The sequence below is a fragment of the Rhinolophus ferrumequinum genome, chromosome 3 (assembly GCF_004115265.2).
Source record: "Rhinolophus ferrumequinum isolate MPI-CBG mRhiFer1 chromosome 3, mRhiFer1_v1.p, whole genome shotgun sequence".
In the NCBI taxonomy this organism is placed as follows: domain Eukaryota; kingdom Metazoa; phylum Chordata; class Mammalia; order Chiroptera; family Rhinolophidae; genus Rhinolophus; species Rhinolophus ferrumequinum.
The window spans coordinates 34666822-34681480 of record NC_046286.1 but is presented as its reverse complement, the minus strand read 5'-3'; the positions used below and the strand labels follow the sequence as shown (position 1 = coordinate 34681480).

Below are 14659 nucleotides of genomic sequence, written 5' to 3'. Positions count from 1 at the left end.
AATCACCATTCTACTTTGTCTCTGAGTGACTAGGTACCTCATGTGTGTAGAATCATGCAGTATTTGTTCTTATTTCACTCAGCGTAATGTCCTTCCACCTAACATAATGTTCTCAAGGTTCATCCATGTTGTAGCTTATGTCATAATTTGCTTTTACATACTACATTGTTTATCCAGTTAGTCACACCTGTGTTGCCCCGACCTCTGGCTATTATGAATAAAGCTGCTATGAACATGGGTGTACAAATATCTCTTAGGGACCCTGCTTTCAATTCTTTTTGGATATGTACCCGGAAGTGGGATTGCTGTATTGTATTTTTAATTTTTTGAGGAACTGCCATATTTGGCATAGTGGATGATCCACCATTTTACATCCCCACCAATAGCGCACAAGGGTTTCAATTTCTCCACATCCTTGCCAATGCTTATTTTCTGTTTAGTTGGGAACAGCGATCCTACAGGAGCCATCCTAATGGGTGTGGAGTGATCTCATTGTGGTTTTGATTTGTATTTCCCCAGTGATGAGTGAGGTTGCGGTCTTTTCATATGTTTGTTGGCCATATGTGTATTTCTTTGGAGAAGTGTCTGTTCAAGTCTTTTGCTCATTTTTTAAATCAGATTGGTTGTTTTTGTTCCGTTTTAGGAATTCTCTATATTGTAGGTATTAATCCCTTAACAAGATATGACTTGCAAAAATATTTTCTCCATAGTTTATTCATATGGTGCCCTATTGGCCATTTAGATTATAGTCTTGTCCTACTACAAATATTGCTATAATAAATCTTTACTTGTACTTGTAGACATACTTATAGAATACATTCCTAGAAGAACTGCTGGATCGAAAGGTATATGTTTTAATTGGTACATTAACAAATTGCTCAGAAGAGGTTATGACAATTTATATATACCTCCATCAGTCCATTACACTCTTGGTTTTTCTGTACAATTTAAAGTTTATTTTTTTCAACTCTGAATTAATACTTCTAACTCTAAAGATATTAACTGGAATTTAGGTAACAGATAAAGAATAACACCTAATAATTTATTATGCTAAAGACTCAAGAGATAATGCCTATTACAATAAACATACTAACAAAGCCTCGTTAAGGAAAACAGGCATCTGAAAGTCCATGTGTTATGCAAATTTTACCTCCTATAAGTAGGCTGGTACCACTTTTCAAAGACATTAATAAGAAAACTTCTTGGGTTTTCCTTGGGGTCTTCCCAACTTTTTTTCCATTTCTTTTTTCAGTTTGTTTGCCTTGTATCTCTCAGCCATCAACACAAGTTCCTCTGGGATGCTCTGAAACCATTAAATGTGTTATTAGTATTGAGATTTTTCTTTTGGTATAACAGCTTTTCTACAATCTGCTAAAATGCCTCCAAATCATTTCAATCAGAGAATCTTCTCCATAACGGATTACATAATATCTTTCAAACAGAATGAGATGTGTCTCCTTCCATATTAAACTCTGAATTTATCTTCAAGCTAAGGTATCAGACTGATCTTAAAAACACCCATCATTATACTAATCCACTGCTTGTATCGCCCCCAGTTGCTTCCCAGTGACCTTTGCATGCCTCACCTGGTGCTACTCTGTGCTCCTTCTCATCTCCAGGCCTGAGTATGTGCCCCTGCTGGAACACTTATCCCGTTTTTCTACAATTCTCTCAAACCACTGTTTCTTCCTCAGCAGGGTTTTCAGCGATGCTCACCCCCATGAGATTAGGTTCCGCAATTATATGATATTATAGTTGCTTACCTCTGCCCTCATGTTCAATTCCTTTTTAAATATCTGTCTTTCCTGGTAAGTAGTAAGCCCCAGTACTTAGAATAAATGAAATTATTTGAACATTAGATAAGTGAGATGAGGTAGAATTCTAATGAGTTTTGTTCTCACCTGATTTGCTCTTTCCAGAATGTTAATTAATTCGTTGGCAACCCTCCAATCGTTTCTAGTGATCAGGGTAACGGACACTCCAGTCCTCCTTTAATGGGGGAAAAAGCTCAGGTAATTTGATTTACAATTTATCTTATTCAGTTAGCGAATTGAAATAAAAACAGCAGCAGTAAAACCTCAACTCTTTCATAAGACCAAATATGTATTGTATATCAGGATTTAGCATCATTCCAAGAACAATTTGGGAGAGCATCTGAGATCTTGCTTCCCAGTAGTTGTCATCAGCTTGGCTTAAATAAATTCTAATACAAATTAAAAAAAATTAAAAAAGCAATTTGGAATCTAAATAATCTGCAGTTGTTTAAACAGCACGTTAGAAGGGGTTTATGTGAGGAGTGCTCTCAAAGAGAGAAAAGGTCCTCTTACACACGCCAGCTTTGACAACGGAGTACCCACTGGTTGTCAGTCAGTTTTGTGACACTATAGGTATAAAGCAAAGAGTGGACGGAAAGTTACATGCAGTTGATCATAGACAGGTCTGGCTGAACCTGGAACAGGCCAACTGGATAGGAATCAAGTAGCAAATCATGTTGTAAGGCAGCTCAATTTACAGGCAAGAGAACAAAGCCATTTTCTAGGTCAAAACGTCTGAGGAGGTAATGAGGAGCCAGGGCTGACTTCGTTCATGGGCAGACTACGCTTACTTACCCTGCCCTTCCAGTGCGCCCTACTCTGTGCACATATTCTTCAATGTTGCGGGGAAAATCATAATTATAGACATGTGTGACATCATGGACATCGAGACCTCGAGATGCTAAGTCAGTAGCAATCAGTATTCTCACTTTACCTAAAGAGTAAAGACAAAAGAATATAGACACTTTCTGGCATAAACCAACCCCAGACCGATCAGAAAGTGTATTTTTCCCCTAATATCTAGTCAGGTGAACTATTATTGCCTATAATATTAAAACACTTAAGGTAGTGAAAATGGGAAAGGGATAGTTAGTCTTTCTTTTTAACTGCGGGCAAGTTACAACACAATAGATACCACGGTTCAGCAAATGGTCCCTGAATCATCTGAGCTATGTCACAGAGATATAAGCCTTTCAGGTAAATTAATAGAAATAATTTCCCATTGCAAATTATTACCTTGACATCCAGGTCTAAACATTAGCTCTTTGAGTTTGGATAGTTCTGACAGTCTGATTAATATTTAGAGCTCTAACAAGTAAAGTTTTGGCACCTGTAAGCTGAGGACAGAACTTAGAAATGGGTTCCATGAAAAGGAGCTATCACTTAGCCAACCACATGCATTTGTTGTATACAATGCAACAAATAATAATTGTGTAAATGTACCTGTTTTAAAGTTTTCTAATGCTCTCTCTCGATCACTCTGTTCTCTGTTACCATGCAGAGACTCTACTGATATATGTCGGAGAATCAGGTCACTTGATAAGTGATCAGCACTGAAACGAAAGATAGTCAGTGACTGTAAGTGCTTATTCTAACACCACCATCAATTCACTATTTTACCTTTATTAGCAAAAGTCTGAAATAACATACTGTAAGACATATACACCCCCACTTGAAATTAGTATACAAATAGAAATAATGCTAAATAAATCAATTTGACTGATGATTAAGGATGTAAAAGAAAAAAATACCTACACAGCTTTTCTGCTGACAAACACTATAACTTTGTCTTTGGGAGACATGCTCTCTAGGAAAGTTTGGATATGAGATCGTTTTTCTTCTTCTGTAGTGACAATTATATTTTGTTTCACAGTACTTACAGCCTAAAAGATTCAAAGATCATAGTACATCAGCATTGATGGGGAAATCCCATATTGTGGCTCAAAATACATCTTATTTCTATCATTGGTTAATGTTTTCATAAACTGCTAACAGGAAAAAAGGCAGATCCTTGCAAAATTACCTGTTTCTACTCAAGGATTTTTAGCTTGGCTTTTCACTTTTTATTATTTATTCACTCAAGAGATGTTGGAAACTCTTGAATGTTGAAAGTAATTGGTTATCATTTTAGGAAAAGAAATAACCATGGGGTGAGGCTAAGCTTACAAAAACATTCATGAATTTTGGGTATAGCCCTTACAATGAAAGAAGATGATTTCCTTATACACAAGAATTTCCATTCAATGAGTATTTTGACAATTTAATGCAAAATTTCAAAATATCATTGGTACCACTTTTTGACACAGAGATAAAATAGATTTAAATAACATTTAATGAAAGGAAAGAACCAGGCATTTATCCTGCCCTTCACGAAACCTAATGAAATGAGCCTAGGCAATGACCCATTATTACTAGCGAGTAAGTAAAAATGGTCAATTCTCATTAATGATTAATTGAAAGGTAAATTACAATTATTAAGTGAAAGGCCAGAGAAATTCATAGCAGAAGAGAGATATAATGGAGATCTTTAATTATAAATTGTATAACTACTAACAACGTCTTCACCTACTGATCTATCCTAACTTCACAGAGAACACCAGTTAAATATATGCACAGATGTAGACCTTGTTTAGAACCTGATTCTAGCAGGGTTAATTAAAATGAGATATGAAATATTAGGAAAATAAAAACACTGATCGGATATTTGATGGTATTAAAGGATTATTAAAATTTCAGGTGTGAGATAATTGTACTATAGATGTTTAAACTAGTCTTTTAGACATAGATACTGAGTTACAGATAAAATCATGTATCTAGTATTTGCTCTAAAATTAAGGCAGAGGAGACATGCCAAAACAAAAAGTATTAAAGTTTCTATAATTAATAAGAAATATTTTTAATAATAATAAAAAAACAGGCTTACAACTAGATCCAAAGTATCAACATAAACAATCATGGGCTCTTTCAAATAAGATTGTGCAAGTCGACGGACAGCATATGGCCATGTTGCACTGGAAACAAAACACAACACACAAACATTAAAAATTTATTATAAGTCAGACATTACTAAGTTTCCCTAAGAATGCTATGAAACAATTTGCCCATGAAAGACAAATTTAGTATTTTTCCATAAAACAGATTTTACAGAAAATGTATACTTCACAAAAATTTGCTCAACTATAGTGAAGCTACCGGATAAAACCTTTAAATATGTTTAATAAATAGGTTTATAAACCAAAGGTAAAGGAGACTTATACTTTAAATTCCAACCATTGAAAAAGCAAAATGAATTCAAGTGTTAGTTTTCTCTTGGTCTTTATAAAAAAACAAACAAACAAACAAAAAAACCAAAAACCTTGTATTTTTCATATAATGTCAGCAGGCAAAACTAAGTGCTTATGCCAAATAAAAACATTTTAAAGTGTACTGATGAAAGGATATGTAAATTCAAATGTTTCTTCAAGTAAGTAACCACCTTTTATACTTTCATAGTAGTGACTGATGAGAAGATTAATAAGAAAACAGTGAGGAATTTCTGTATATTTCCTCAATTATGTACTATTCTTTTTTATGCTAATGATACAAAGGAGAAAATAGAGCACAGATCACTCTGCATTTAAATAGCAATCATTACTTCCTGAGTTTTATCTTGGGCAAAAACATATTCAGTAATCAAATGTTGACCTCTAAAGACAGGTGATCACTTCTTCAAATATGAGACCCCACTATGAAACAGTTTCCCCTCCAAGAGTCCCCTCTATGTTTTTATAGAAGTCTCTATCTGTAACTTAGGAAATCCAATAGTCCTTGTTACACTGTTACGTTGAATTGCTATGTAAGTGATGACATGATATCTTTCACCTAAGGATCTTGAAATACTTTCAAGTAATGCTCTAAAAATCCTGTGGGAAAATCAACCAAAAAGAACAGATTCTATTCCGCAGACTAGCAATTAGGCATATATCTACCTTGTCATAATAGTCTGCCTGTCTGGGCGCACATCTAATAAAATCTTCGTTATCTGGGGTTCAAATCCCATATCCAGCATCTTGTCAGCTTCATCTAATACCTGCATTAAAAATGTTTGTGGCTAGATTAGATACGAGAGGTAGCTACTATGTATGCTCTCTCTTCATAACACTAAGAGGTAATTTTTTTCTCATTTCCCCTATTATCTAAGCCACTGTTTTAATTTCTCTAGGAGAAAAAAAGCTGTCTGTAGCTGTAACATAAATTGATTTTTTTTAATAGAATTTAAATAGATTCTAAATCTGGCTAATAGATTCTAAATTTATTTAATGAAAAAAAATTACGTCTAAAATATCTTATGTGGATTTTAATATTCTTGTACATATCTATATTTCCCAGCATTTATAAAAAAACATTAAAATACAATTGTCTTAAAATCTTTAACACATGAGAGGGAATGGGAAATATTCCTAGGGAAAAAAACCATTATAAAATGGACAGCCATTCTAAAACACTGTTTCGGTTCTTCCTCCCAGTATCCCAAACCCCTACTCCATTTGATTACCAAGTAGGTTATGCTTTTCAGGTTGACAAAGTTATTCATTTGCAGATCATTCAATCTTCCGGGAGTTGCAATAATGATATCTACACCTTTTGTCAGGTCTTGTATTTGTCCATATCTATCTCCACCACCATATATACAAACACTTTAAAAAAATAGAGGTGAATGTTCAGGTAACGAATATCCCATCACAACTCAAAATCCCAACCAACCGAAGCATTTTGGGTATAATGTGACAAAATAAAACGTATATAAAATCAAAAAAAGTATCTGATGCCTTTGGTAATATATGCCCCTTTTTGAGAACTATTCACAGCCATCAACCCACAATGATGTGTCCCCGAAAGAGCCATATTTGCATCGTTATTGACCCCACCCCTGATCCATGCTGAGCCAATCAGATTCTTGAAATGTGTGAAAAAGAATGGGAGAATGTATAAAGCTAAAAATGATTAAGATGCTGGTGCAGGGATGGCCAAAGAAATGACTTACTTTTTAAGACCTTTATATGAATACTTAGAACATTCAGCTTGCACTTGAAGAGCTAATTCTCGGGTAGGTGTAAGGACTAACATGCCCGGTCCATTCCTTTTCTCTCTGGCTCTTAGGAGAGAAAACAGATTTAAGTACTTGTCTCAGATACATGGTACATTCCTTCGGTGTTTGAAAATTGGTAGAAGTGATTGTCAAAGTCACATACATTCACCATTAAAAGTGGAGAAATATAGAAAAATAGCCACACAAAAAAATCCAGGGGCCCAGATAAAGCCTTTTCATTTGACATGGCCAATGCTTTCCTGTGTCAACCATTCTCTCATACAGTTGTACTGGACATAATGTAAAAAATTCCTTTCCAGTCCACTATTAAGACTTTTGGTAGATACCACCTATTGCTTCCCAAAATGTTTTGTCACTTTGTACTTCGACGAGCACAATACAAGTGCATTTCCCTGCATTACCTTTTGACCAAAGCAATATATGAAAGAAACTTTTATTGCATTTTTTTTTTTTTTGGTATCCCTATCGATTAAACCCCTACAAAGAGAACCCAGTTGTAGAAATTCTTACACTGGTTGAGAGTCAAGGTGAATAAATCCAGGCATTAAGTAGGACAATGTCTTCCCTGTTCCAGTTTGGGCTACTCCTATAAGATCTATTCCTTGTAGAACTACTGGCCATGCCTGTGACTGAAACAGAATGATAAATAGTAAAATAAAAAGTGCATTTCTTTTTGTTAAGTGTCCCTTTGCTCCCAACCCCTATCTTCTTTCCACAAGTATTCTCCGAGTGCTAGGTACTGGTGCTGTAGGAGGTGCTGGGGGAGTACTCATTAGAGACAGTTGCTTCCCGGTGATTTAACTTCTAATAATCAGATATTGTTTGGGGGACAAAAATGGTCAGTGAAATATTAGAATTAAAAAATTCTTCAGCATACCTGAATTGGTGTTGGCTTTTGAAAACCTGCCTTTTTAATGTTTTCCATAACTTCAGGATAACATTGAAAGGCATCCTCAAATTTACAAGTAGGATTGGGGATAGGACGTTTCTCACCAATTTTCAAGTCATCACACGTTATATTATAATTTTCCTTCCTTTAAGGAAAAATAGAACAAATATTAGTGGCTTTGGTCACTTTACTCCCTAAGCAAGAAATCTTCCAGCATTAGTTCAGGTCATATCTAGAAATTCAACTGCAACTAATTAAAACCAGACTGTTAGTAAAGTTTTAATAAAATGTAACTACTAAGAAATAGAAGCCCATTTTTTTCTTATCAGAATAGTTGCAGAGAAAAGAAAAAATATTACATTGTATGTATGAATGGGCCAAGGAAAGTTTCACGGGAAGGTTAAGAATAGAGCCTGAAAAACTATATGCTTCATGATTCAAAATCAGATTTGGCAAACACTTGAGGGCCGACAATGTTCCACACATATTTTCTTAAGTTATCCTCAGCAATCCTATGAAGTGGGAATTATTCTCATTTGACAGGTGATCATTAGTTACTTGTCCAAGGTCTGAGCCCTACTCCAATCCCAGAATAACTGTTCTTTCTGCTATACCATACTATCTTACTTTTATAACAGATATTAATAGAAAAAAAAATGTTGCCATTAGGACCTTTTAATTCCAGATAATAAGGACTGAAGAGTAAGAAATTATTCTACTATTCAGATATCAGATCAATTCCTTATGATTTCCAACAGCTGTATAAAAATAATTCTCTAAAACTGTTCGATACAGCAGGCACTCACCACATGTCTTTAAATTTAAAATTTTAAATTGAAAATTCAGTTCCTCAATTATACTAGCCATATTATAAGTGTTCAATACCTATATATGGATAGCAACTACTCTAGCAGACACACAAATATAGCCCATTTTCCATCTCTGCAGCAAGTTTTATTGGATAGCAATGCTCTAAAACATACCATGTAGGATGCAATCAAGTTTTCATTTGAATATGAAAGATATAAACTTCAAATGCAATCATCTCAAATCTTTGCCTATTGAGTTAATTTAAGAACATAACTACACAAATACTCACTTAAAGAAGTAATCAAACTACCCACCTCCAATTGTCTATTTGTGCTTGTGACATTGAACTTGTTGTTTCTGACTCCATGTAAAAGTTTTTCCTAATAGGAGGTAAATCTGGGACAAACGTGAAAATTCAAACTCCGATAAATAATGAGAACTTACACTTCACTAACACTTATTCAATTAACAGAAATCAAATTAAAATGTATATCAAGTTCTCCTTGGACACATACACTTTTACACAGTTGCTCTACACTTTGCCAGCCAGGCTTATGCCAGACTCTAGGAGATCTCCCATTATGGTTTGTGTTTCAGTTATGTTTTTTCACCCAAGAAAGAGATCTTTAAGTATAAAATTAATTAACTATAAAATACAAGAAACTATGCTTTACAAGAACCATCACAATTGATACGTCTTCTCTCAAACATAGTAAACTGATTTTATCTTTTCTTCGAAGGTCCATCTCATTACTGTTTAGAAATAAAATATGTATCCTTACTCTAATCTCAGAAGCTAGTTTGTCTTCTTTCTTAAATGCCTATCAGACGTCCTCCAAACTTAAATCCTTTCTCTCGTCTCCCATCCCAAATCTCCCCAACACATATACTGTTGAGGTGGCAATGAAAAAAACAACGTGCAGACAGGCTGACCACCATAGCAGTATTAATCATCATTAATAATTGCCGCATATTAGTGCATTCACTTTTTTATTTTGAACAATGTTGTTTTGCTGCCTCATTCTGATAGTCAAATTTACTCTGGAATTTGGTAACTATAATGTGGAACATTATACTCCATATATTATTCCAAGTGAGAATTTCATTTAAAATTAAACAAATTCTAAAAACCTGTGTCTTCTCAAGAACAGTATGCTCTATTAAATGTTGTTCTCTTTTTATTTTGCCAGGATACTCCAAGATCAACTTTTGCTCAATCACAGCAACAATGTTAACAACTTATGGTCAGAAAGTTAATTCCCTTCATATTCCCCTTGGGCCCAATTTTCTTTCTATTTTGTTAAACTTTTCCAACCTCAAATAAGGTGTAAATAAGTTTAATATTTTATAGCATAAATCATAACAGAAAGTATCATGTCCTAGGGACTAATTGCAGCATTGCAAATTTTACTGTCATTTTTCATACAGAGCTTATTACTGAAAGTAACACATTTTACAGAGGATAAAAACCTCAATTAGGAGAAACATCAACACCACATGTAAATGTTAGACTGCAGCACTAACCTGCCCACTTTTTTTCCTCCCATTTCAAAGCATCTTCTCGAATTTGATCCCAATCAATCAATGGCTGATCTGTAACACTGCCGTCTGTCCTTACATCTCTTCCAACAGAAGGTTGGAATGTAACAAAATCTGTTAAAATATTTTTACCAAATTAGTTTCAAAATAAATCCTACCAATACAAAATCCCCAAAGCCATTTGACTATGTTGTGTTTTAACAACCAGACAATAATATTTGCAATATTTAGAGTTTTACTGTTACATTACCATGACAATTCTGGTCATGGTTTCTGGCATCAGTTATATACTTCAGGTTTATGAAATGGACACATTTTTAACTTACTGGAGAAGAACAGTTAAATAGCATGAGAGCCCAGTGTCTACTAATAAATCACACATATCACTTAATCTTTACAATAATCCTGTGAGGCAGATGTTACTCCAGGTTAACAGATGAAGAAATGGAGTCTTACAGGCTTCTTAGAGGTTTCTTCCCAAGAAACACTAAGAGCCAATGCTGCCATTTGAACCCAAGACTTTATTCATTTAATTCCTTGTTGCTTCTGGAAGTGGTTCGATAATGGCTTTTTCTCTAGTCCAAGTAGATCTGAGATTTTATAAATACCAAATAATTAGGCAATTTTCAAAGTCAGTTATGTTCCAGGGAAGAGACCATAGAGACAGGACAGCAGGACTAATCCTTGCTCTATCATTAAGAGAAGTATACTGAAAAGGTTATTTTGTTTTTTCACTCATCAGTTGCTACAAGTAAAACTGCTAGGCTTAATCACAGAGATTAAGTGTTTTCATTTGAAGAAAAAGTATCCTGGGATTCCACAGAAAAAAGTCCTATAACAGACTAGATTTAATGATGACAACCTAAAGCTTTGTTATCAGTAAGAATATCAGCTACAATATGGCTTATAACAATGAATGAATTTTTAAAAAATTTTACAGGGCTCTAATGGGCAAAACTTACTTACCAACTCTGTGTTGTGAGTTGTAATTTTCTTGTTTCTTAATAAGATTATCTATCACTGCTTTTGCTTTTGTCTGCATTGTCTTGCTGCCAAAAATTTTGACTTCTGCTTCAGGACACCCTTTTATTATCTAGATACAAGGGGAAAAATAGGTGACTGAAGTCCCCTCACCTTTACTGCCTCCAACAATCATTCAACTTCAAGTAGTACAAAAGTATAAAGTAAACATAGGATTGCTATCAATCAGTGTCTGAGATAAAAGGCTTTTATACAGGAAAAGGTCATGAACAGCCATAACTTGTATTTTAGAAAGACTGCTCTGGACACAGTGGAGAATGGTCAGAGGACATACACTGGAAGCAGTACGGTTCACTTAGGGGGAAATGCCACCAAATGATGTGATTTCCCTTGAGAAATACAGGACATATGAAAGGACTCAATCATGGACTGGTTTTGGGATATGGAGAATTTCTGGCTTGGGAACTTGGTGAATGATATGGCTGCTAACTGAGATTGGGAACAGAAACAGTTCAAGGTTTGAGGAGTGGGGGTCAGGAAGGGCATGATAAATAGTCCCCAGGGACCTCATTCTTCAGATTATCTCTAAAAATTTTTACCTCTATGAGTCAAAAAACCTAGACCTGGAATGCACGATAGGTTAGGTGAGTTCTTGAAAAGAATGGCAGTATGAAGAGCTTTGGCAACTCATCTAACTTATCAGAACTGAGCAGAAACTAGAGTTAGGAATGAACTATATACTCTTTAAGGATTTAAGAACACAGATCACTTACCTCTATTTTGGTATTTGTTGTACTCTGGATGTCTCTTATTTTTGATCCACCACGACCTGTTTTTAAAAATAAAGAATTTTTTTTAAAGGGGGGGTTTACCTACTTTTCTCAAAGAACCTTCTCTAGTTCTTTCCCAAATCATCCAAACAAAAGCTCCTAGGGTCCAATAATCACTTTCAGTTTGGAAAAAGGGAAGCAAGAGTTTTTTATTCCAAATTTTAGTGGGTAGTAGGAGGATCCTCTTCTGGCGGTCGATACTAAGGATTTGTCAGCAGCCCAAGCAAACTAATTAGATCCAAAGTGTTGGCAAGAATGTGGAGAAATTGGAAACCTTGCACAGTACAACTCAACAACAAAAAATTCCAATTAAAAAAAATGGTCAAAGTTCTTCAACAGACATTTCTCTACAGAAGACATACAAATGTCCAAAAAGTATATATGGTAAGATGCTGAAATCATTAGGAAAATGCAAACCAAAACCACAATGAGAAATCACCTCATACATGTTACAATGGCCATCATCAAAAAGAAGAGATAACAAGTGTTCAGGAGGACATGGAGAAAAGGGAACCCTTGTGCGCTGTTGATGGGAATGTAAATTGGTACAGCCACTATGGAAAATAGTACAGAGGTTCCTCAAAAAATTGAAAATAGAACTACCGTATGATCCAGCAATCCCACTTCTGGATATTTATGCAAAATAATGGAAGTCAGGATCTCAAAATGGTATCTGCACTCCTATGTTCACTTCAACATTATTCACAATAGCTAAGAGGTGGAAACAATTCTAAATGTCAACAGATTATTGGATGAAGAAAATGGGGCATATATGTACACTGGAAGTTTTCAGCCTTAAAAAAGAAATCTTGCCATTTGTGACAACATGGATGAATCTTAAGGACATTATGCTAAGTGAAATAAAGCAATCATGAAAAAACAAATAATGCATGATTCTACTTCTATGGGGTATCTAATGTAATCATATTTAGAGAAACATATCAGAATGGTGGTTCCCAGGGATGGGAATGGAGGAAATGGAGAGATATTCATGAGTAGGTTCAGTCATGCAAGATGAAAACATTCTAGACAGCTACTATACAACATTATTCTTATAATTAATACTGTACTGTAAACTGTACACTTAAAATTATGTGTAAAGTTGAATTTATCACTATTTTTAAAAATTGGATCCAGAACCAACACCAAGTGACTTCTGCTTCAGGACACTCTTTTCAGTGAGTGCTCTCTAGCACAGTGCTTGTGCTTCACAGGTGCTTAAGTGATTTTTATTTTATTTTATTGGGGAACAGTGTGTTTTTCCAGGACCCATCAGCTCCAAGTCTTTTTTTTTCAATCTAGTTGTGGAGGGCGCAGCTCACTGGCCCATGAGGGACTCAGACCGGTGACCCTGGAGTTATGAGCACCACACACTCTAAGCAACTGAGCGAACCAGACACCACTTAAGTGATTTTTGATTGCAAACCTAGTGGCTTTTAAGGAGCATCACTCTTCAGATCTTTGAGACTGAGCCATCTTGAGGGGTCAATTAATCTCTGGCTGTTCTAGAAATCAGTCTTGGTAGTGCTCTAAGTAATAGCAGCCTACATAAGCTGCAAAGCTGTTATTCTTTGGAGTATTTGAAATCCTGCTCCCTAGCATTATGTTGTAAACTGGGCTCAAACAGGCTGTTATAAAACTTTAAAAAAAAAAAGAAAGAAAGAAAGAAAGAAAAAAGTCTACAAAATCTGTTCATTTATTCAAAGCAACTTAAAAGGGGGTAAAATAAAATATTAGATGCCATACCTAATGGGCAAATGTTGGAATTTATCCTGACTTAATGGTAATAAATGGGGCAAATCTAATCCTTTCTAAACGCTTTTCAAAAATGAATTTGTAAGCCTCAAGATATACTAAGAAAACAACAGCCTGTTTTTCAGCAGATAAATCACATTTAAGTTAAACTACGTAAGTACAAGACATGGCTAATGCTTTGAGCACCCTATAATAATATCATCCACCTTCTTATCTTTGGTTAATGACTATACGGTGTTCAGATTGATTTCAGCACCCGTTTTGTTCATTTTGGGACAATCTGTCAAAGGCCTGATCTTTTAGCCCAAAGTTTTCTACGAATTTGCTCTCCCAAAATATCGTCTCTATAAAAATCAAAAGGTGCGTTACGTGACACCATTCTAGTACCAGCGGGTATTCAAATATCACTGGGAGAGGCCTGAGTCTCACTAGGGAGCAGCTGATTGAAGGCGAGGTGAGGCGGCGGCCCTTGCTCAGGCTCCGCCCCTGGCCCCACCCACTCTCCTCGCCTGGCCCTGCCCAGCGCACCCATCCTCTTGCTCTCACCAATCACTACGCCAACCCAGTCTTGCTTCAATCCAAAGCAGAGCGGCGGTTCCCGGGGACCATCGGCTACAGGCTGCTGGGGGCCGGAGGGATCCCTCCAGCCGCCACCTCTGCCGCCCCTACGGCCTCCCCGACCTCTTCGATTCGGCTCCTCCGCCGGCCTCCTTGCCGGAGCCTGGGACAGTGCCGAACTTCGACGGGAAGCAACGACCCAGGAAGAGGCGTTGGCGCCTGCTTCTTTCCTAGACATGGTTCCGTGAAGAAGATCCGGCGCGTCGGACGTCGTTCCACCCGGCTGTGCACTACCCGGCTGTGCGTCGCAGGGATAGTATACAGGGCATCACACAGCCGCTACTTAAGGAGCCCGCTCGAGGCTCGCCCCGCCCCTCCATGGCCTCACAGCCAT

The 14659-nt window shown here is 36.2% G+C and overlaps 1 protein-coding gene across 1 annotated transcript; it reads right to left on the bottom strand.

The window, feature by feature from the left end:
- Positions 1-1156: 1156 nt before the first annotated feature.
- DDX43 (DEAD-box helicase 43) lies at positions 1157-14535 on the bottom strand. Its single transcript, XM_033103169.1, has 16 exons — positions 14254-14535; positions 11896-11951; positions 11108-11234; positions 10127-10255; positions 8917-8998; positions 7781-7937; positions 7414-7532; positions 6838-6948; positions 6349-6490; positions 5783-5883; positions 4738-4825; positions 3570-3697; positions 3258-3367; positions 2610-2748; positions 1902-1989; positions 1157-1303 (listed from the first exon to the last, which is right to left on the bottom strand). Exons 1-16 carry the CDS (start codon positions 14501-14503, stop codon positions 1187-1189), a joined length of 1944 nt encoding a protein of 647 aa, XP_032959060.1. The 5' UTR covers positions 14504-14535; the 3' UTR covers positions 1157-1186.
- Between the last annotated feature and the right edge of the window lie 124 nt (positions 14536-14659).

Bases quoted from the DNA above. Each gene is read 5' to 3' on its own strand.
- DDX43 (XM_033103169.1), bottom strand. From the start codon at position 14,503: ATGTCTAGGAAAGAAGCAGGCGCCAACGCCTCTTCCTGGGTCGTTGCT. The intron at 7,938-8,916 runs GTGGGTAGTTTG...TTTTCCTTAAAG, and splicing joins GCACAAATAGACAATTGGAG to GAAGGAAAATTATAATATAA. The intron at 7,533-7,780 runs GTATGCTGAAGA...ATTCTGTTTCAG, and splicing joins AAAAGCCAACACCAATTCAG to TCACAGGCATGGCCAGTAGT.